Source organism: Amphiura filiformis, chromosome 16 (assembly GCF_039555335.1).
Source record: "Amphiura filiformis chromosome 16, Afil_fr2py, whole genome shotgun sequence".
NCBI classification, from domain to species: Eukaryota; Metazoa; Echinodermata; class Ophiuroidea; order Amphilepidida; family Amphiuridae; genus Amphiura; species Amphiura filiformis.
Window position 1 is genome coordinate 61,696,444 of NC_092643.1, and position 25,087 is coordinate 61,721,530.

At 38.9% G+C, this 25,087-nt stretch overlaps 1 protein-coding gene across 1 annotated transcript in view; it reads right to left on the minus strand.

The window, feature by feature from the left end:
- LOC140136304 (maestro heat-like repeat-containing protein family member 1) overlaps positions 1–21,661 on the minus strand; it is a 59,068-nt gene extending 37,407 nt beyond the window's left edge. The window contains 14 exon segments of the mRNA XM_072158029.1: positions 446–587; positions 1,569–1,754; positions 2,300–2,404; positions 3,501–3,629; positions 4,274–4,347; positions 4,740–4,932; positions 5,713–5,805; positions 6,212–6,352; positions 8,248–8,399; positions 9,882–9,980; positions 11,482–11,644; positions 15,876–16,007; positions 17,407–17,552; positions 21,478–21,661. Coding sequence (XP_072014130.1) covers positions 446–587; positions 1,569–1,754; positions 2,300–2,404; positions 3,501–3,629; positions 4,274–4,347; positions 4,740–4,932; positions 5,713–5,805; positions 6,212–6,352; positions 8,248–8,399; positions 9,882–9,980; positions 11,482–11,644; positions 15,876–16,007; positions 17,407–17,552; positions 21,478–21,535 — 1,813 coding nt within the window. The 5' untranslated portion in view covers positions 21,536–21,661.
- Between the last annotated feature and the right edge of the window lie 3,426 nt (positions 21,662–25,087).

The following is a 25,087-nucleotide window of genomic DNA, read 5'->3' on the forward strand; positions in this document are numbered from 1 at the left end:
AATAAACAATATGAATTTTGTTTTACTGTCTCTCTACAGTGTGACAGACAACAGACAGGTCCAATATTCTATCGTAGTGGATAGTGGATACCGGCTGCCCCAGCATCCTCTACTCAAAATATTGGACCTGCCTGTAGTCTATCACATAGTAAATTCCTATCGTTTAGCCTCTAAGAATCCTACCTGTGCTCTTTAATCAACCCTCACAACAGTACATTTAGTACCCTAACTATGTAAACCTAAATGGCAAAGCTTCAGCTTAGGTGCATAGATATAGTGTCGATATAGCCAAAAAATGGACCCCTACCTGTCAAAAACGTCTATGCCACTATATGCTCAAAATCCCATCCTTATATGCTGTTTTTATTAACTAGTATTCGTAGCATTTTTATATTTGAGTGACCCATAGTGCAATTTTAGTTGCATGCATATTGCTCATACCAACCTTCTAAGTACTGTATCAGTTTAGGAATGACTGTGTCCCACATGCCGACTATGTTGTCATGAAGATTGGGTGATATAGCTTGCATCAGCTTCAATACATGTATGCCTCTCTTGCGACCACCATTGGGTCTACCTGCCATGACCTGTGTAGCACAGAAATTATATTATTTACAGACTTTCCAATATACCAATGGTTTATCTTTCAACTATTTCCAATATACCATCAACATATATAGTGATTTTGATGAAAATTTTTTGATGAAAACTAAATTAATATGATACATGTGTAAATATACCAATACAACAGATTGGACTTACAATAACACTTCAACTGTTTGTATATGCTTGGATCTATAATTTATTTGCTCAAATTCCATAATGGCACCTGGATTAATTTAGCTTTCATCAGAAGCACTCTATATGCTTATAGACGAGGTTTTACGGTATATGACATGAGAATTTGAGATATAGGCAAAGCTATGGAGCAAAAACAAGAAAAGAAGAAAAAAAGATAAACCATTTAGCAACAATCATGGGACTTCCAGCTAAGCAGCGCACACCCTATTCATACCACAATGAACCGTTGCAGCCAGGATCAGCTCCCCAACTTCTCATATGGGTAACAAAGACAATTAAGCAGTTAGTTCCTTGCCACAGGGAATTTCAGTTTGGCTGAATTATTCCCATGAGACTGCTTAGCCAGGGCTTGAACTTGCATTGCCACACATCAATGCACTGGAGTCTAACACCTTACCGAACGAGCTAACTTGATTGGATAATAGACCATTCCTATAATTAGCACTTTCCTGCCATTAATGGGGTGAACATCGATCACATCAAAATCACATGCTATAAAACAACGATAGCAAGGTCAAAAAGTGTAGCATAAGATTATGAAATAACTGTTTTAATATATAATTGAAGACCGAAGTAAAAAGACTAGTTTGTGTCTGACGTCAGGGTAAAAACGCAGCATGATTGGTTGCTGACCTGCGCAGTACGGCATTTTTGGTCCGGTTGACAGGACGTCATATGCAAAATAGTCTTTTTAATTCTGTCTTCAATTATAGTGTTTTCTGCCTCTTCTACACAGATTAAACTTTCACACAGTCAAATTTACTTACCATAAGTCTAGCAATGATAGCATCTGGTTTTGGAATGTTGACATTGGCTTCAAAGTCTATGATAAAGTCCTGTGCTTCTTCCTGTCTCTTCTTACCAGCTAGATGAGCTAGACCGCTACACAGTATACCCACTGCATCTGTGTATGGTTCTTGCGCTATGTATTCCAGTAACAATGGCCATAAAACCTACAAAGAATAGGTAATTATTTTCAACTGATGAAGATTTTCAAAATAGGAAAGAAAATAGGTATGGACCCTGCAGCTATACTAATGGCGCACAAAAATGAGTGGTCTCAGCTGTTGATCCTAGTAGAATCATTGTCAAATTCAATGTTTTTCAAAATGGAAATGAATAAACTTCTGGTACTTCTGAAAAATCAAGATGATTAAACTTCTGGTACTAAGTCGCCAACATTTTGATAGCTCATATTGATCAAAATTGTTGCCAACCAGACAAAGTGTTTTTGAAATACTGAAAGCAATGTTACCTCTCTCTTGCAAGAGGGCATTTGATGGATTACAGGCCTGTACCTTGGGTAAAAAAAACCAATTTCACCAAAATCTAAAGGGGTAAAGTGGGAGGGGGCAAGGCTGTCTGTCAAATGGGTCGCACACCTGTAAGATACAGTCTCCAAGGGACATGTGCCACATGCGGTACAGAGGACTGGCCCATAGCTTCCCTGTGGCTATGCAAGTGGCTTAGAGGGACCACAATTTGGCTTTATACTTACCGATTCCATATTTTCTATTGTGGTTGCGATAAGATTGAGTACATTTCCACACATTGATCTCAGTGCTGCATTGCTCACCCATTCTGGATCTGGATTCCTCTTGACCTGTAAAATGAATTGACAGCATGTGTTTTGATTAGAGAACAGAACAAAAAGAGTAATGGACTATTTCAGTTAGAATCCATACACCATCTATGGAATACATGACCTTAAAGGGGCATTTCGTGATCCACAGCCTCATCCCCACACTTTTCCCAAAAAAGTTGAGATTTTTACACCACTGGATACCTCTGGCTACATAATGTTTATGTACCAACTATCTCTTGCAGATTAATTCGTTTAGCAACAATATCGCCAACTTTGAATATCGTTCGGGTGCACCAGAACGAACATACAACACATTGTCTATGGTGCAGTGTAATACACATAATCATGCATAACTCGCAAACGCAAAATCGGAATCAACTGAAATTTTGGAAATAAGCTTTTTTGTGGATATCTACTGAAAATGTCATAAAAAGAGGATGCTAGGATCACGAAATCCTCCTTTAATCTCAAATTGGGTTACCTAAATTGAAATCTACACCCCGTGTGGGAGATTAAGGTAATGTCTTCCATAAGGGGTGCATGGATTTCAAATGGAATAGCCCAGCAAACAACCTTGAAATAACTCCTACATTACTCTCAAATAACTCTCAAATGACTCTCAAATAACTCCCAAATAACTCACCTACACATATTGCTTGACAACAAATTCTATCATGAGGTGTCCCCCTTCCTCACTGAAGTAGTCATGATGAGCCATGGCAATTACAACATAGGCCTGGGCAGTCACCTAAAATAACTCTCAAATAACTCCCAAATGACCTGCAAATGACTCACCTGCAAATCTACCTAAGATAGTGCACATTGCTTGATAACAAATTCTATCATGAGAAGTCCCACTATCACTGAGATAGTCATGATGAGCCATATCAATTACAACCTAGGCCTGGTTGGTCACCTCAAATAACTCCCAAATGACTCTCAATAACTTGCCTGTAAATCTACAGATGATAGTGCACATTGCTTAACAAATTCCATCATTAGGTGTACCCCTTCTTCACTGAGGTAGTCATGATGAGCCATACATTGTAGTAATTACAACCTAGACTTGAGCAGTCATCTCAAATAACTCCCAAATGACTCTCAAATAACTCACCTGTAACTCTACAGATGATAGTGCACATTGCTTGACAACAAATTCTATCATGAGATGTCCCCCTTCCTCACCGAGGTAGTCATGATGAGCCATAGCAATAACAACCTCTCATGCAAACACTTTCTTCACCTGAGGAGGAGAAAAAATTGTAATTATAAAAGAACATAGGTACAGGGTTTCTCAATTATAATGGCTGGCGGGCCACAGAGAGTTAACTCATTTCAAAGATCTGGTGTTTGAAGGTCAAATCCACCTTGTTTTGCTATGTTTGCTATGACAAAGCGATTGCTGAGAGTAGGTTTTTTAGTTCATGAAGATCAAAATAAGTATTGATATTCAAAAATGTATTTTGAGTAAGTAAAAGTAATTATGAGAAAAATTTTCCAACTTTGCACCAACCTTACACCCTGAATTTGACAAAAACAGCGTGCTGAAAAACTGTTGATTTTGATTTCGGCTCTAAAAGGCCCTTAAATTGATTATTCCTCTCATTCCAGGGGTTTTCCCAAGTGATTTTCAACCAGAAAGCCAATAAAGACCCATGATTTTATTAGTTTGCAGCTGTGACAGACCTCCCTTATATCCATACGATGTTAGGTCAAAGAGTCCCACCATTTCCAGTTCCGCGGGGAGCATACCCACCAGAATTTGACATTCCTCTGGGGTTTACTTTAATAGCGATATAGCGTCAATCCATTTTTACACCATCTGCTCTGTAAATATTGGATTGCTTTCAAATAAAACACTATTATTGATATCATTGTACTCCTTACCTTATTATTTGGATCCCCTAAGACATTTTTCAGGCCAGACAGGATAAGTCCTTTCTTATTCTCCAAGGCGAGCCCTGTAAACAGGATAAGAAATCCAAGAAAGAGAATAGTATGAAACTCCTCAGCTACCCTACTCATGTTTGGCTTGGGTAGTTATGTGCCTCTAGAATCTCAGAAGTGGACCCATATTTATACCAATTTCCAAGAAAAATTAACCTATTTTTATACCTACATTTAAGGTAGATTTTTGGCAAAATCTGGCAAGATTTTTGGCAAAATCTGGCAAAATTTTTGGCAAAATCTGGCAAAATTTTTACAAACAATGTGATTTTTAATTTTTTAAAGAAAATTTGGACTCCATTTAGGTGAAAATGTGGTACATTTTGGACAAATTTTATACCAAACTTGGCTGAAATCTGAGTCTCTGTTATACCCGGAAAATATATGTACCACCAATGCTACTTACCTGCAGAATTAATGAGTTGCTTAAATATAGCCAGAGTTCCAATACGTGTCTTCTCATTGTTATTGTTCAGTTTGTCTAGCAAGAAGGCTATCACTCGGTCAGAAAATGACTTGTTGAGGGCGCCAAAACATCGCAGCAACTCATTATGATTCTTGACTGTCATTGGGTTGTTGTAATCAACTGGAATGCATGCCTATGGGAATTCAATAATAAACATAATCATCAAATCCAATAGAAACAAAAAATGTCAAGCAAACACACACTCACTCCTACCATCCTGCACTGGAAATTGTGGATCTTGTGTATTGTTATCAAAGAATGTTTCAAACGATGAGGACAATTTAATTCAAATGATGTTTAATCTACATATCGAGGACCAAAAATGGCAGGTTTTGTGTGTATAGCTGTGTATGGTACATAGTAAACTGCAGTCAATGTTTTTAACAATGCACCGCAGCACAATAGCAGACATATCTATAAAATACATTTTAAAACTACATCCTACTGCAGACTACTGCAAACTGAAGATGATTGAAATTACTGAATGCAGCGGTAAAACAGTGTGCCCTATGGTTAATTTTGCATCTTCAAACATACAAAAACCATCTCATAAGTTAGGTCTTAGTAATTGGAAACCTTCTTTCCTTCAGTCATCATGTCAACTAAGCCTAGAAAAGTTGCTTTTTGCATTGTAAAAGTAGCATAAGTTTTGCCATTTTCTGCAATTCCTTTTCTCCGATGAAGGCACCGAAAGAATCATTCTTCCTTTTATGCACTACTAATCAATCACAGGCTGTAGAGAGTGAACTAGTCTTTTTAGTTCAGTCTCCAATTATAAATTCCTGCTATAAAGAACACAAGTGCACATCCCAAGTACATACCAACACATATACAAGTTAACAGGGAGATTAAATGAACAAAAATACCTAATGACAGAAAGACAGACAGACACCAAGACAGATAAAGCACCTACCTGTTGGTGTAGCATGTTTAAGACGAGATCTAGCTGTGGTTCCAAGATTGTGCTCTCTTCAGATACTGTAGCTTCTAGTATCATGCATAGGCCCTGTACAATTACATTTAAAAATATATATTTTGAACAAGGAATAATGAAAAATAAATTTTAACAAGGAATAATCAACTATCACAGTATGTGAAGCGTAAGCTATGTAAAGAATTTTACTTTTTATTTTGAGGTTAAATTATAAAGTTGGTCCAAATTTACAAAGCATGTGATTTTGAAATTGGCTGCGCTTTTGTGCTCTGAATCGCTTTCACCCATGTCTTTGCAACTCTACCACAAGGTTTTAATTTGTGTCAATTTTCCTTAGCTCTTACATAATCCTTTTTTTAACAAAAGTGTGTAATATTGCCATCATGTACATTGCTTGATCCTCTGTGTTTTTCCTCTCATACCCAGGAAGGGTTGATTAAATTTTGATGAAATTTAGAGTGTATTTTGTGTACCTCACCTGTGTGATGTAATAGGCATCAGCATGCTTTTTATAGAGTGACAGAATCCCTGGAATCAGCTTTGGTAACAATTCTTCCAACTTGTCCCGGCTCAAGATATGAGCCATATGTCCCAGTGCCTCCACTACAATAAGTCGAAGCTGTACAAAAGAAATTAACATGCAAAATTTCATTATACTGGTCAAATAACATGATTGACTAGTATGTGCCTAAATGGTCTCAGTCCTAGTGGCAGAGTTCAAAAACCTATTCAATAACAATGGCACACACCTGAAAATGTGGATACTGATATTTTTGTACTTTAACTACACAGCAAATCTCCACTAGTAATGGACCTGAAAAAAGGCCATTACATACTGGCCCAGTGCTTTATATACTGGTCCAGTGCTGGACCTCATTTGTAAAGCAGTCAAGTTAGCTCAATCGATAAAGTATTCAACTATGGTGCGAGAGGTTGCGGGTTCAAACCCTGGTAGAGGTTAGTATGCTCTCGTGTAAAATTGAGTTAAGCTTGAAATTCCCCTGCACAAGGAACTTACTGCTAATTGTCTTGTTGTAACCCGTACGATACTCAGAGCAGGGGTCGCGCTAAGTTGCGTTCTTGCGCGCCACGCGCATATTTTTAAGTTTGGAGCATATATTCATTTTGCATATCAGTTCAGGGTTTTCATGCGCGCGCAGAAAAATGAAAACATGTGAAAGAAAAATAAAAGCTTCGATCTCCAATATTTACTGTCCGTCCAGAAATTATGTAACATAAAATGCAATGTAACATAAATGTTGAATTGAAGTCGCCAGTAGCATTGTAACATAATTTAAAAATAGAAATAAAATACACACCACCGCATAATTACACAGATTGCGATATTGTCTAGAATCACTGCTGATGAATTATTGCAGTACTGAATGATGACACACGTACGTGAGTTGGTAATTTCTAATTCTAGGGATCGGAAAGAAAGGCTTTGTGGGTGGTGTGTAGAGATATGCCAGCAGTGAAATACGACACAATGATCGGCCGTAGAAGAAAAAAATGACAAAAATTTGCCCTTTAATTATGTTTTATAGTCATAATACTCCAGTAATCCAATAAATATCATAATATTTGGCCTAAACTTGAACTCATTTGCAATGAAATGTCATTTTTTATTGAGTAAAGCATTGCTTCCATGTGGTGCCAATGGTGTTGAATTCTGCACTTTGCCGAAGTTGAACTGCATTTTGTGGAATTCGGCGAACTTTTATGGCATAAAGCAACACTTTTATAGTAAGTAAACTGCTCGGGAACTTTCTTAAAAAGCGAGATAGTTGGTTACAGGCGAGAATCGTGCCGTGAAAAGCGAGATCACGTTTTTTGCTGGGCTAAACAACTATTATACCAATGGTACCGGTAACACATCATTATAGCCAAAATCACAAAATCTGATACTGATACATATAAAAATGGTACATTCAATACTTAACAGATTAGAGAACCCCTCATTTTAGGATTTGAGCGCATATTTTTAACACTTTCAGGGGGTTCAGGGGTTCTGAGAACCCCTGGTTTTAAAACCTAGTGCTACCCCTGACTCAGAGAGCTGATCCTGGCTGCGAAGGTCGACTGTGGAATGTTTAGGGTGTGCGCTTCTTAGCTGCAAGTCCTTGTGTTGTTGTTTAATGGTTTGTGGAATGATATGGGGCCGTAGCACACTATAAATCACTGCATTTTTTTTTTAAACATGAAGAAACATAACATGTTGGAGAGAATGTAGTTCCACACTGGCAGACCTCTGCATGACCCTTTAACCCTGTGGGCACTACCGGCAGAATTAACAGCCTCTAAGAACTTGGTTGATTGGTTGCAGAGAGAAGCATATCATATATTCAGCCAATCAGTGATATGGTAAGAATTGGCTAGCAGGGCTGAAGGGGATAAAGCTTAAACATGCTACCAGATTTCAAGGCTCTATTTTGATTGGTTACTTATATGATTATATCATGTAATTAACCAATCAGAGGTACTGTAAGAAAGGTAGCAGTGAAATCCACATACCTTGGCCTCCTTTGACTGTAGCCATACATTGAATAGAATATCAAATGCAGAGTAGATCTGATTGGAAAATGCTTCCTTGGTGACCGTTGGGTCTGGTGCATTCTCAAGATTTGCCAGATAGTCTAGGATGCTCTCACTAAATTTTGCTAAGGCTGTAAAGAGAAAAAAAATATCTGAATAAGCTGATTTGATGTAAATCTTACATTAAGCCAAGAATACTATTTCTTCAGAGAAACAACAATTTTTAAGAGTTATGCTGGTTTCATACTGTCATGCCATTTGCTGCTGAGTGGCAAGCATTTAGAGAATAACGATAGGAATTTTTATTTTGCCTATCCTCTATCGTGTGATGAGCGACAGGCAGGTCCAATATTTTGAGTAGTGGATGCGCGCAGCGGGTATCCACTACGATAAAAATATTGACCTGCCTGTCGCCTCATCATAGGTAGAGGATAGGCAAAATAAAAATTCCTATCGCTTATTCTCATTCTTAGTCAGTTAAATATTATTTTAATAACTGTAAACAAATTTTTTAAAGCAAAATCTAAGTTACCGTCATGAAAACTCCCTCATTATAAAATGAACTAAACTTGTTTACAACTTCACGTATTCTGTTGCGCGACTGCTAGCGGTCGCGTATTCCGCACTAGTCGACGCGTACAGCGGGATACATACGCGCACCTCTACAAGCGTGTAAGGCATTATCAAGACGCATGATGACGTGGGGTCGTCTACGGGCTGATAAACGGCACCCGAAATCTTGCGATTGTCCAATCAAAAATGTGTCTACGAACTAGACCACTCCCACTGACTAAGAATGGCTGATACATCATGCCGTTTGCTGCAAGGGCAAGTGGAATGAAAGTCTAACAGCATTATTAAAAAATAAAGGAAACTAAATACTGAAAAGAAATTTTAGGTTAGGCCCCCCAAAAAATTGTTTGATTGGCGTAACATGAAACAAAAATTAGGATAGGTCGGTCAATTAAAAACAAAATTTTACACACATTTTAAGCTGAATATCACGAATTTTTTCTTCTTTTTAAAATTTTAATCTTTTTAAATTTTTTTATCCATTTTTGCAAAAAATAAGAAAAAAGTCTAGGGTCGGGCCTATTTTTAGGGTCGGTCGGGTTACTACAATCAAACAATTTTTTTAAGGCCGTATGTATAAAACTGTATGTAACACTCATGAATATGACAGATCATATCAAACAAATGCTTATGTCAGCATCAGCAGAACAAGCATCTCCTTTTCTATGATTAGGAACAAAGGTCAATTGCTCAAAACAAGTGATGTCAGTCGATACATTAGCTACCGGTAAATCTTTTGACATAGGGGCAGCTAGCACCATCTGCTATTTTAACCATACCATAATCAGGCATGAGAGTGATCATCCATGAAAAAACCTGGAAAGTTTGAAAAAGCCTGAAAAAGCATCTGAAATGAGGCCAAAAAGGCCAAAAACGGGCTGAAATTAAAAGAAAGTGCTGAAATTTGGACCACAAAAAAGCAGGAAATCCTGCAAAAGCAGGAAAATAATGCATAATAATGTTTAGTTGTACATAATGTTACCTTGAGCTTCATTATAGTTTTGTGATTGATTACTTTTATGATTATATTTGTAGCTTACCTGATGAGAAGACCCATTTCATGTTGTCATGTTTAGCCATCCCAAGCATTGGTAACATTGTGCCAAGAGTTGCAGTCAAGAAGGGAACAAAACCAAACACTGCAAAACAATACAAATTAAATTAATAACATATAACAGTTTTTATAAAGAGCAATTTGTATAATGTTCATAGTATATTGTTAGTCTCCTCTGCAGCCAGTTTAGTTTAACTCTCTCCACACAAAACAGTCTGCCAATGACATTGCAACATATAACGCCGTTTCTGACTGGCTAAGAGGGCGACTATATAAAGTCTATAGAAGCAATACCAGAAATTGAGGGATCCGGGAATTTGAGTCAAGGTTAACTCATGGCCGTGCTGAATAATCAGCTGTGCGAGCAGCATCGAAAACACACCGGTATAGCGTTTAGCGTTGTTGTACAGCACAACAATTTTCACAATGTGAATATTTTTACCATGCACAAGGTATTTATGAGAAACTGGTTCTGGGCAAATTTGGATGATACATGTATGTAGCCATGAAGTTATAAAAGGTAAGCTTATGTCCGTTAAAATTGTTCAAGCATCCGATTTAATTAACCAATTGAAATCCTTGTTTGAAGTTGTGCTGGATGACGTCATTGGAAAAATGTTAGTCAATCAAAAAGAACTTGTTCGTTATCATTGGCAGGCTGTTTGTGTGGAGGGAGCGGACCCAAACTAGCTACTGTGAAGACTAAGTATATAGTTTGATGTTTTGTGGGCATTTTGCCACTGGCACAAGTAAAATGCATACATATGTATGTACAATGTACAGGCCTGTACAATGGCCTATTCCATTTATAATCCACACTACCCCTGTGGAAGATTCTGTAACAATTTTCCACAGGGGGAGTATGAATTCCAAATGGAAATAGCACATTAACCAATTAACTATTTGAAACTCGCTCTCCTTCTACGGAAAATTCAGGTTGAATCTTTATCCAAGGGTGTATAAAATTCAAATGGAGATGCCTAGTGTTCATTCCATTTGAAATTCATACTCCCCATGTGCAAGATATTTTTAAAATCTTCAACAGGGGTAGTGTGGATTTCAAATGGAATAGTGCAAATAATCCAGAATAAAGAATGTACATGTAGGATGCATTCATGCATTGAACCAGAGATCCTTTAATAATAGAGATAGGACACTCTCTACAAACTGCCTATACCATGCTATACAGCAGTTGAAGACAGGCAATTCGCAAGCATCGTCGCCGGCCAAGTCTTACTACGATCGTGTAATGAGAAGATACCATAGAGTCCTACATAGAGGTCTGGGGAAGAGACGGTCCGAATTGACCTAGTGACCTATAATTTATCCGAGAATCACATTTTTAGAGTATAAGTCCGCCCACTGCTGTCAATCATTCTAATGAACAAATAAGCAAGCTCTGGCAATGATGTAATCCTAATTATAAATGAGAAAATCACATTGTACATGTACTGTCTGCTGTACTTCATGTCTTCCAACAAGTGCCGGAGTGTCGCGGCCCTGATTGAACTCACATTGGTCGAAAAATGCAAACAAGAGGTTGCCGGACTAATACTAGTGAACTTTTAGACATAATACACACATACCATTAGCTGTAGACAGATTGGCCAATGTCTGCACCACAAAGAAATGTGGCAAAGAACCAGGCTGGAATTTCTTCAGTAGTTCCTCCATGACTTCATTGCAGAATTTTCCTCCTAAGGACACCAACAGACCACTCGCTGCTGTCTGCCACTCGGGCTCCACATCCTAGAAATGCAATCATCATTCCGAGTGAAATTAAAAGTACCATGTGAACGAATGTGTGTAATTTCACATTTGAATGGTTATTTCATTGATTAATAAGTCATCACTCCCTATGACTGACTTTTAAAGCCATAATGTACCATTTAAAAAAAATAAGTTTGGTTGATTCTTTTTACAAATCTGATTTTTTGGCATATTTGTAATGTTTACACATGTATTTGCCAAGATAGTGAGTTTTATTTCATCATACCTCATTAGTTTGGCATAAAATGACTAAAAAAATTAAGGCTTTTAACCAAGCAACAGAGCAGCTAATTAGTGCGACATCCACTTGTTCTCAACCAAAATGATGCTTTGTCTAAGTTTTAGAACTTTTATTTTCTTTAAAATGGGACCACAGAGGAGTAAGATAAGACAGAGCGCGTACCACCAGTCAAAGTCTCCGCCTCATCCGATAATGAGGGCCGATTGTTCCATGAAATGCGACAGGCGAGACTGCTAGGCAATTACCGCGTATTTTCACGGTCTATCGCGTAATCGCGAAAGCACGCAGCGCTCTATCGCGTCTATCGCGAAGGCACGCTGCGCTGGCGGGATTGTTAGACACAGCACGAGCGAACAATCGGCCCTCATGAATATGCGAGAACTGGTAGCATACAATACACGGGGACTTTGACTGGTGGTACGCGGACTACGCGCTCTGTCTTATCTTACTCCTCTGTGAATGGGACATTCCAAATATTGTTCTTTTTTTGTGCTCTTTGCTGTGTTGTAGCTCTACATTTACTGCTCTCCATCTTGAGTCTTATACAGGGTTGAGATCCAGGGCATGGTGCATTGGGATTTGATATCATACCTTAGACCCAGTGAGTTCATCTGACCCTAGTTTAATGAGATCCAGGGTATGGTACATTGGGATTTGATATCATACCTTAGACCCAGTGAGTTCATCTGACCCTAGTTTAATGAGATCCAGGGTATGGTGCATTGGGATTTGATATCATACCTTAGACCCAATGAGTTCATCTGACCCTAGTTTAATGAGATCCAGGGTATGGTGCATTGGGATTTGATATCATACCTTAGACCCAATGAGTTCATCTGACCCTAGTTTAATGAGATCCAGGGTATGATACATTGGGATTTGATATCATACCTTAGACCCAGTGAGTTCATCTGACCCTAGTTTAATGAGATCCAGGGCATGGTGCATTGGGATTTGATATCATACCTTAGACCCAATGAGTTCATCTGACCCTAGTTTAATGAGATCCAGGGTATGGTACATTGGGATTTGATATCATACCTTAGACCCAGTGAGTTCATCTGACCCTAGTTTAATGAGATCCAGGGCATGGTGCATTGGGATTTGATATCATACCTTAGACCCAGTGAGTTCATCTGACCCTAGTTTAATGAGATCCAGGGTATGGTGCATTGGGATTTGATATCATACCTTAGACCCAGTGAGTTCATCTGACCCTAGTTTAATGAGATCCATGGCATGGTGCATTGGGATTTGATATCATACCTTAGACCCAGTGAGTTCATCTGACCCTAGTTTAATGAGATCCAGGGTATGGTACATTGGGATTTGATATCATACCTTAGACCCAATGAGTTCATCTGACCCTAGTTTAATGAGATCCAGGGCATGGTGCATTGGGATTTGATATCATACCTTAGACCCAATGAGTTCATCTGACCCTAGTTTAATGAGATCCAGGGTATGGTGCATTGGGATTTGATATCATACCTTAGACCCAGTGAGTTCATCTGACCCTAGTTTAATGAGATCCAGGGTATGGTGCATTGGGATTTGATATCATACCTTAGACCCAGTGAGTTCATCTGACCCTAGTTTAATGAGATCCAGGGCATGGTGCATTGGGATTTGATATCATACCTTAGACCCAATGAGTTCATCTGACCCTAGTTTAATGAGATCCAGGGTATGGTACATTGGGATTTGATATCATACCTTAGACCCAGTGAGTTCATCTGACCCTAGTTTAATGAGATCCAGGGCATGGTGCATTGGGATTTGATATCATACCTGAGACCCAATGAGTTCATCTGACCCTAGTTTAATGAGATCCATGGCATGGTGCATTGGGATTTGATATCATACCTTAGACCCAGTGAGTTCATCTGACCCTAGTTTAATGAGATCCAGGGCATGGTGCATTGGGATTTGATATCATACCTTAGACCCAGTGAGTTCATCTGACCCTAGTTTAATGAGATCCAGGGCAGGGTGCATTGGGATTTGATATCATACCTTAGACCCAGTGAGTTCATCTGACCCTAGTTTAATGAGATCCATGGCATGGTGCATTGGGATTTGATATCATACCTTAGACCCAGTGAGTTCATCTGACCCTAGTTTAATGAGATCCAGGGTATGGTGCATTGGGATTTGATATCATACCTTAGACCCAGTGAGTTCATCTGACCCTAGTTTAATGAGATCCAGGGTATGGTGCATTGGGATTTGATATCATACCTTAGACCCAGTGAGTTCATCTGACCCTAGTTTAATGAGATCCAGGGTATGGTGCATTGGGATTTGATATCATACCTTAGACCCAGTGAGTTCATCTGACCCTAGTTTAATGAGATCCAGGGTATGGTGCATTGGGATTTGATATCATACCTTAGACCCAGTGAGTTCATCTGACCCTAGTTTAATGAGATCCACGGCATGGTGCATTGGGATTTGATATCATATCTTAGACCCAGTGAGTTCATCTGACCCTAGTTTAATGAGATCCAGGGCATGGTGCATTGGGATTTGATATCATACCTTAGACCCAGTGAGTTCATCTGACCCTAGTTTAATGAGATCCAGGGCACGGTACATTGGGATTTGATGTCATACCTTAGACCCAGTGAGTTCATCTGACCCTAGTTTAATGAGATCCAGGGTATGGTGCATTTGGGATTTGATATCATACCTTAGACCCAGTGAGTTCATCTGACCCTAGTTTAATGAGATCCAGGGCATGGTGCATTGGGATTTGATATCATACCTTAGACCCAGTGAGTTCATCTGACCCTAGTTTAATGAGATCCACAGCATGGTACATTGGGATTTGATATCATACCTTAGACCCAGTGAGTTCATCTGACCCTAGTTTAATGAGATCCAGGGCATGGTGCATTGGGATTTGATATCATACCTTAGACCCAGTGAGTTCATCTGACCCTAGTTTAATGAGATCCAGGGCATGGTGCATTGGGATTTGATATCATACCTTAGACCCAGTGAGTTCATCTGACCCTAGTTTAATGAGATCCAGGGCATGGTGCATTGGGATTTGATATCATACCTTAGACCCAGTGAGTTCATCTGACCCTAGTTTAATGAGATCCAGGGCATGGTACATTGGGATTTGATATCATACCTTAGACCCAGTGAGTTCATCTGACCCTAGTTTAATGAGATCCAGGGCATGGTACATTGGGATTTGATATCATACCTTAGACCCAGTGAGTTCATCTGATCCTAGTTTAATGAGATCCAGGGCATGGTGCATTGGGATTTGATATCATACCTTAGACCCAGTGAGTTCATCTGACCCTAGTTTAATGAGATCCAGGGCATGGTGCATTGGGATTTGATATCATACCTTAGACCCAGTGAGTTCATCTGACCCTAGTTTAATGAGATCCAGGGCATGGTGCATTGGGATTTGATATCATACCTTAGACCCAGTGAGTTCATCTGACCCTAGTTTAATGAGATCCATGGCATGGTGCATTGGGATTTGATATCATACCTTAGACCCAGTGAGTTCATCTGACCCTAGTTTAATGAGATCCAGGGCATGGTGCATTTGGGATTTGATATCATACCTTAGACCCAGTGAGTTCATCTGACCCTAGTTTAATGAGATCCAGGGCATGGTGCATTGGGATTTGATATCATACCTTAGACCCAGTGAGTTCATCTGACCCTAGTTTAATGAGATCCAGGGCATGGTGCATTGGGATTTGATATCATACCTTAGACCCAGTGAGTTCATCTGACCCTAGTTTAATGAGATCCAGGGCATGGTGCATTGGGATTTGATATCATACCTTAGACCCAGTGAGTTCATCTGACCCTAGTTTAATGAGATCCAGGGCATGGTGCATTGGGATTTGATATCATACCTTAGACCCAGTGAGTTCATCTGACCCTAGTTTAATGAGATCCAGGGCATGGTGCATTTGGGATTTGATATCATACCTTAGACCCAGTGAGTTCATCTGACCCTAGTTTAATGAGATCCAGGGCATGGTGCATTGGGATTTCATCCAGACTCTCCTTGGCTACACTCTCCATAGTCTGTAAGATCACAACACGATGATCTTTCTGAAGCTGCAGGAAAGAAAATCAATGGAATAGGGTAACTTGGGCAGGCAAAATTCTGAAGAACCCCCACACATATATGGCACTTGCACAAGTGGTCATTAGGATATCAAACTGCTTCCAGAACAGTACACAGAACAATACATCACAGATAGGAATTCCGTAGCTAGCCAGAGTGTAGCAGGTGAATGGTATTAATACTTCAGCGTTCTGAAGAATCCAGTCTAGCCTCCAGTTGAGTGGAGGAGTGTAATGATAAATGATAAATCTCATAATGCCATCTTTAGCCTTTTGTTTACTAAAAAAAGACGCGTTTTGTAAAGATAGATTAGCCGTTTTATGCATAAAGAGCACCTAACGTTTGGGAAATGTTTCAAACAAATAATAAAGACACTGATGTGATGATGAAATTGCGTAAGTCGGAAAATATCTGCGTCGCAATGTTTTGTTTTGGTTTTAGGAATGTGACCTTAAAATTTATGACTTCATGACATTATCATTCGAAATCAACAAAAGATATTTAAACAGTATATGGCCTCATTCTTTCTGTAGAATGTTTTGTGCATGTATGTGAAATAGCTTCAACAATGGTTTGCTGCATAATGGTAAAAACAGCCTTGACCTAAAAAAGGCGCGAGGTACCATATTTACCGATTCAGGCTAAATTTAAAATTGATATAAAACGTTTGTTTTTTGATCGATTGCAAAAATTAATTTTTGTCATATAAAGAAATTGTGTCTGGCGTGAATTACGCTACGGTTTTTTATTCTTAGGGCTCTTTAACTTCTTCAAATAATTTTTTAAATGATAGAGTGAATCCCCTGGCCCTCTATAATTACACACAAAAGATCGAGTCCCCTTAATACTCCAGCGTTCTGGAGAATCCAGTCTAGCCTCCAGTCTAGCCTCCAGTTGGTGAGCTGATGAGGGCAGTGTAAATACCCCCTATATACATGTATATCAGTACGAGTAATTTAAACGTTGGGGCATTTGGTCTGGTAATGTTTTTAGTTCAGGCTGATTTAAACTTCTAAGTAACATTTTTCTTAAAGGGTAAAACCAAAAACTCGATAACTAGCACATGTGCTTACTATCGAGCACTTTTAAAAACATGAAATTGTACCAAAGTCCGGCGCTTTACCAACAGAGCTAATGGGGTTAAGACACAAATTTGCAGGTTTACTTGTTCGTATATAACTATGTGTATCGATGAATTGCTCAATACCCTTTACAATTTTGTGGATGGGGCTCTTCATGTTTGCATGTTTTAAAAGCGCTCGATAGTAAGCACATATGCTAACTATCAAGTTTTTACGTTAGGTTAGTACCTCAGCATTGATCACTTTAAATTGAAACCAAGTGGGTCATATAAACTGAAAGGCACTTAGCACAACTTTTATGTCTTACCTTTGCGTGTGTGCGAAGATAAGAATTACACGAGCTCAAAACCAATGTTGGCTTCTTTTTGCCTATGTCTATCAGAGACCTGCTCATAATCTTGCGCACATTGACCTTCTTGTCGTAGGCTGCATCAATCATTGCCATCACAATGGCTACAAAAAAGAACGTAGATAAAACAATTTAATAGCAATGTTACATGTAGTTAGAAAAACATTGTGTACAGTATAATAATTATAATAATAATATACAAGGCATGTCCAAGGGCAGCATTATTTAGCAATGTTTGCACTCAAATATTGAGACAAATAAAGCCGAAACACAAGAGGAATGGTATATAAAGGAGATCCCAAGGCATGATATAAGGGGTTTCAATTCTGGCCAGTGTGCATTATTTTTCTCTGGGAGGTGGAAATACCCCTAACTAGTATTTTAAATATTACCAGGTATTAGCAGGGACTGCATTTTTGAGGATAGTGAGAACAATCGCTCTCTACTGCTCTTCTTAAATCTGATATAGGAGAGTGATTTTAGCTCTCCTTAGTTGACAATTCTCGCCTTACATTCTTTTGTAATTGCTCTAAACATGTCTCATTGAAGTCTCCAGAAGAGCTATTTAATGCTCTCCTGTAAATTTCAAAAGAAAGTCCCTGTTATTAGGCTTATTTTTAGTTAAAACTCAAGATCGGCAAGATCTATGGAAATACGAATATGATTATTGGCTTGCTTGTCTCATTTGACCTACATGTATCAGATGACAGATCAAATTAAATATAAGAAACTTACACTGCAGTGTTTTTAGTTCAAGCCATATTGTTACATTTCCATAAAAATAGATTAGTATTTATTTTTAAAAAAAAGGTTAGCTTTTACTGCCAGATATGTCCCCTTTTAATTTTGAGCTGAACAACTGAGGTCAAGCAAAGAAAACTCGAATTTACTACCAGCGCCAATGCGTGTTACTCCATCGGTCTTTGTATGGTACAATCCTTCGATGTGTGTGCATTACCGTCCCGCACGCCATGTACATGTATGTACTGGGGTACGTACTGTGTTATGAACATCTCATACATATTCGACTAACATACAATCTCGGATTTTGATAAAACCTACAGCAGCTAAAGTCTTGATTTTTGCAGGGTATCTTAGTTTACTGAAGTGCATTACAATCATGTAAAAAACAGAATTTCAAAAAATATTGAGGGCATCCTCCATTAGCAAATGTTACAATATGGCTTTAAATGGCCAAAATCTGGACAAATATATACATGTAAGCCTCCTCCAGTCCAACTCACCTTAAGGGATCTGGAATGAGCGTTTTAAAGCGTTTCGACAGTATTTTTGTGGGACATGAGAGCACATCAGACATATCAATTGTATTCTGAATACGAAGAATGTCTTTCTGATATCAAATAATTTTCATTTTTTGAAATTCACAATATAATACAAATTTTATGACAAATTATTAAAATTTGATATTTTTCACATTTTTGATCTATAACATTCCTCGAAGTAAATCTTATAAATCTAATGATATATTCTTAAAGTGTATGTAGCTGGGAGGAAAAGCCGACGATCAATTGAAAATTTTGACCTTTCATGTTGAAGATATGAATTTGTTCCCAAAAAGACCTTTTTTTTTTTTTGGTGTTTTTTAAAAAAAATCCATATTTTCAATACAAAAGGTCAAAATTTTTAATTTATCTTCTCCTTTTCATCCCACCTACATATACTTTAAGTATAAATCATCAGATTTATAAAGTTTACTTCGAGTACTGTTAAATATCAAAAATATCAATTTTTAATCATTTGCCATAAAATGTGTATTACATTGTAATTTCAAAAATCAAAATTATTTGATATCAGAAGGACATTCTTCAGTATTCAGAATGCAATTCGATATGTCTGATGTGCTCTAATGTCCCAGAATAAATACTGTCCAAACGTTCATACCCCATCCCTTAAGGTTGATAAAAATAACTTTCATCTAAATTTCAAAATTAACAGAATAAATACTGTCATCCGTTGCAAAAAATGTCAACACTGTCCAACTGAAAATCGCAACATACTCTAGGATCGCATGTGTAACTATTGTGTGCAAATTCAAAGCTAGAGTTCTCGAGTAACCAGGGCCGGACTTGCAATTTCTTGAAAGTTTTTGATTTGCCCAAATTATTTGCGCCCCCTTCCTTTTCGACTTTCTACTTACTCTATCTTCGAATTTGCACACAATAAAATGCATTCGATGCTAGAGGATGTTGCTATGATTTTTTTGTTGAAAGTTGGATGAAAGTTATTTTGATGAATCAACTGTATCTTTTGAGTAAAATTTGCCTATTTTGAACAGTCTAAATTTTTTTTTTAAATTAAGATTGCCTATTTTGACAGTCTAAATTCACCTGTCATGATCGGCTGCATTTACTTCTGAACCTCCATTGCTTTACACAGTGTCATGCTTCAGCGAATCCGGCTCATGGACTAGATTTTGAATGCAACAGTCTCTAGCCTCGAATGTGAAGCTCATCAGTGAGAAAATTTGTGGCAAGACTTCTCGAGCAACTTTCGACATGCTAAAAAATCTTTGGCACCTCCACTTCATGTATGCCAGATTTTGGGGAACCCCAATTGATTTAAAACATGTAATTATTTTTAAACCATGTGATCAGTAAAGTCAGCACAGTAAGCAGAAAATTGTGCATATTTGAACATTTCCCAACAACATGTTTCCAGAAGTTTTTACACCTTTCTTATGCATAATGGTAATAATATCTAGTGATAGCAGTGCATTACAATTACAATTATCATTCAAATTTAAACATCAACAGAATATTTAAGTTTAACATGCGTTGCAATTGCAAAAAATGACAACGCTGCAACATGGTGTTATTGCAAAAGTAAACGGGTGACAAAATCATCAACCTGTCCAGAAGACGGGCAGGAAAATGACTGCTTGACCCAAATAAAATTGTGTTGAAGTGCAATGACTTGTTCAATGAACCCCTGGATTGTAAGAATTGGGGAGATATATAGTCAACAAGGTCAAGGGGTCATTGCAAGGGAATTAGTATTCCAGATCAGCATTTTTACACAATATGTGCTATAGCAGCTTGTTCCTTTTTAAAGCAATAGTGGTGTATAGTTATAAATATGCATCAAATGGAGATAAAAAAATTGGAATTATGCAGACCTGCCCTGCCGAATTCGGTATACTTTGAATCAAATTGCATGCGATTGATCTTGACACAGGATCAATAAAAATTTTGGATGGGTAGTTTCTGAATCCTGGCTAACACCCTGTGCTGCAACGATACCCAACGATAGTTTTGGACTCTAGCATGTCTAGCATTGAATCCCTGCCCCGAATACGTACGGTAGTTCTATCATGTGCAAATTCGAAGCTAAAGTTTTTGTCAGAGAAGAACGGCACTTGTTTACATTTTGAGAGGGTGCGTGTGCAAAGCGTATACACTAAAGTGAGGTTCTGATTGGCTGAACTTGTCGTCTGACAAATATATAGCAATAGATTGATAATCTGATTGGCCGATTGTGTGTCAAATTGTTATCAGCGCAGATCGGCGCTCTTTGGGAAGTGAGCACTAAGCTCCGCGTACGTTGCTCAATAACAGGCCGCTCACATCAATCGGAACAAGGGACTGCCGTTCTTCTCCGAAACCCACATGCCCAGTGTAGTACAGTTCTCAGGTAACACATTGAGTGACGTTCAAATCAATCTGCTCATGAAAATTCGAACATGGTCACTATAGCTAAAATAATAGTTTCTCGATCCTGAGAGTATGTACGTACTGCGTGCACTGCGTAATGTCGCAAGTTTAGTGGAATGACACGATAAATAGCGCGATTGATTTTGCACACACACGAAATGATGCAGCGCTATAAGCGTGTGTGGTGCGCATTGTACGCTTGACGCAATTGTCATTGCGTGCCGATTGAGCTCTCAGGATCTAGAAACTATCATTTTAGCGTTTTGTTTTATAGTATTTTATAGTATTAATTAGTAGTGGTAATTTGACTATTGGGATTGACTTGTTGGTCATGTAACGTTGTCGTTGGTAAGCTTACCATCAATTTGTCCCCCAGTGCTCAGCACCGGTTCTTCTCCCGGTCCTGGCATTATCATGCACTTTATTTACTTCTGTAAATATCAACAGATATTGAGAAAACGATTTTAGAAAAGAAACAGATGTGAAATGGAGTTAGCTCGTCAGGGCGATCTCTAGGTCATGTGACGATGTGTAAGTCGCCATGTGATATGATCCCGTCTTTTACTAGGTGGCACCTGGGTGGGCGTGGCATAGGGCAAACCCGGGGGGCAAACCTGGGTACTGCGGCGAGGGCGCGTTTTTTTAAATAACAGAAAAAAAGCCCCCGGGCGCGGGTCCCCCATTCATGATGCATGCAGGACATTTTAACTTGAGCCACTGATACTGAGCCCCAGGGCAGACCTGGGGGGGGGGGGTCAATACTCATAAAGTTTTGGTGGGTGCCTTTGGCATAAAATGCCGGGGGCTTACTCCCCAGTCCAGGCGGCGCCGGTGACATGATCGAGCCGGCAACTTGTGAAACCGCCCGGCCGGGGGTGTGGCATTTTCCATAATTATAGGGCCTACTCGGTTAGTTTTGTGGGGTTCATTAATATCGAACCCTAACGGTTTTAGCTTGTATTTATATTATTTATTATTTTAGGCCTATTTGTTTGTGATATTTCAAGCGTTTTAAAATTTCAAAATAATCCCAATTCAATTAGGCCTACACGGTTGACGGTGGAAATTTACTGAATTTAGAGAATGCAATGCGTTCACCACCTGCCCCATTAAAATGCTGCACTAATTTTTTGAGATTAAAAATATTATCAAGTTCTGCCAAATGAAACATAGCTCAAAAAAGTTTACTATTTTACTAATTTCTTGAAAAAAAGGGCCAAAAACATGCATTTTCGGCATAGTGTTTTCTGACAATCGAGTATTTTTGATTTTGATTTGATTTGTTCGGGTTTTGACAACCCTGGATAACCCAAGAAAGCCTCTATTGAACCTTATTTCCATTGGGGTCCATTTGAACACCGGGACGGCTTGGGAACAGTCAGGGGTTAACACCCTACTCTTTTCGAAACTGGCTGCGAGATACATGTACAGGTATGACTCTCTGCCACAGAATTAAAACCAACTCTAACTCTCTCTGCACACGGGACCGACGGCTTAACGTCCCCTCCGAAGGACGGAGTACTTTCATGATTCATTTACCCAATTCTAAATGAACCATGGGGAGAGCGGAAGTCTGAATTTAATCAACAGATGTTGCCAATTAATTTCAGACTTTTTTTTTCCAAGTCAACATCCCAGCAAATCGCCACCGCCGGGAATCGAACCCGGGACCTCATGCACTAAAGGCAAGTACTCTATTAATTTATATTAACAAGTCTAAGCATTCAAAATCTTGAGTAGGCCTATACATGTATGCTGAAATTTTGCTCACTCTTTTGTGTTACTTTAATTAAATGGTTGGTTATCATGGTTATAAGAATGAAACATGTTTTTTTTCCAAAAATTATAATGCATAGGCCTAAACTGAATTGAAATTAATCCGTGTAAAATGCTTCGTTATTGACAAAATTGGTCAATAAGCAGTGCCGCCGACAAGGGGGGGGGGGTAACCGGGAGCGTTACCCCAGGGCCCGGGGTCCTAGGGGCCCGTAAAAAGTGAAGAAAAGATACTTTACTATGGGCAGTAAAAGCAAAGAAAACGGACCTCAGGGGCCCGTAAAAGGAAATACCGTAGATACCTTGCAATTAAAGGCGAGTAATGAAAGCATATTTTCTTTGTTTTACTATACGAGCCGACAAAGGCCTCTTTTCATAGCCCTAAGGTATCTCTTCTTTGCTTTTTACGGGCCCTCCGAGGTCTCTTTGTTTCTTTTTTATGGGTCCATTATAATATCTTTTCTTTGCTTATTAAGTTTTTTTATACTCACTAAGGTCTCAATTCTTTCATTTACGGGTCTATGGTATCTTTTCTTTGCTTTTTACGGGCCCAATACGGTCTCTTTTCTTTGTCTTTACGGGTCCATTATAAGGTCTGTTTTCTTTGCTCTCTTACGGCCCATAAAAACCAAACAAAAGTAACGGGCCCGTAAAAAACAAAGAAAAGAGACGTGCATTTTATAAAAAATACAAGATACCGGTAGCCTTTGAAGCACACACTCTAATAAATATTTCACTTGAATTTACTCTTTGCTTTCAGTGCCAAAATGATCATCCTCGATATATTGAAATTTTCGAGAAATCAGGGGAGTGCAGCTTAATCGTGGGAACACAAATTGCAAATTTTCATGCGCTTCGCGCGCATTGTGCCCTTCACTTTATTATTTGATCATTTACCTTAACATTGGCAATTTTTCCGCGCTTCGCACGGAGTTTGTTTCAATACGTCCAATCTGGGAGCAAAAGTTGCTAATTCGAATTACAAATTTTCGCGCGCTTCGCGCGCTTTTGTCCAATTCACCGGTTCATACTTGGATCATTTTAGCTTCAAATTGGCTTTAAATTGGCAATTTTTTTGCACTTTGCGTGGAAGTTGTTCAGAGAAACTTAATCTGGGAGCAAAATGCCGTTCAAATTGCATATTTGATTATTGTCAACTAAACATGCTACTTTCGCTCCGCTGCAACATATACACCTATCCGACTTCGCCATTACTGCGGTGTCCCCGATGTAAAACTGCGGTGTCCCGAGGTCGGGGGTTCCATCCATTATTTATTGTGTGCTATACAGAATTGTACCCGGGAATTGTACACAACAATGATATTCAATACACAATCATGAGTATTGAATTACGAATTAAATCTCCCGCTCTGGTACATCTGTGTTGCCGTCAATAGAGGGCCAAATACAGTAAACGCTTCTCGGATTGGTGTATAGGCCTACATAAAATTATGTTCAAGGATTTTACACCAACCTCCCTCCCCCATGTTACAAAGAAAGTTATGCCACTGCCCCCCTCCCACCACACACACACCCCACCCCCACACACTTATGAAGTCCTGCACCGGATCACTGATCAAAGGGGCCCGTGCGTTCACATTGCCCCCGGGCCCGTAATGGCTCTCGGCGGCATAGGGGAGATCGGGGTAAAGTGGACCACGGGCGAAACGAAACACCCCCATTAACTTCTTATATTATGCTGCCCGATCAATCTCCAAGATCATGTATTTAGAGCACGGCATGGATCCACCGATCCAGCATTGTTTGTGATAGTGAATCAGGTAGGCAACCGTGCGATTTTTACAGAAAATGTTTGTTTTTCATAATTATGTTTAACCCTATTTTCTTAAAGCCTTTTTTAAGAGCGTTTTATTTAAGGTGCCCCATAAATGTTGCCAAAAAACTCTTTCCCCCTGTTGTCCTGCCAAAAACTGCCTGGCCCCGTCTGGATTAGATAATTATTGCATAGTGTGACTAGTTTACCATTTGAAAAGTTGATTGCGTGACTTATAATAGCTGTTGAAAAGTTGCTTGGATTTGCAGTGTCTCAATATTAATATTAATCAGTGTTGTAGTCGAGTCCTCGTCATCCGAGTCCGAGTCCTTGGTGTCCGAGTCCGAGTCCCTGCCAATTTCTGATGCCCGAGTCCGAGTCCCCAATGTTCGAGTCCGAGTCCTTATGTATCAAATTC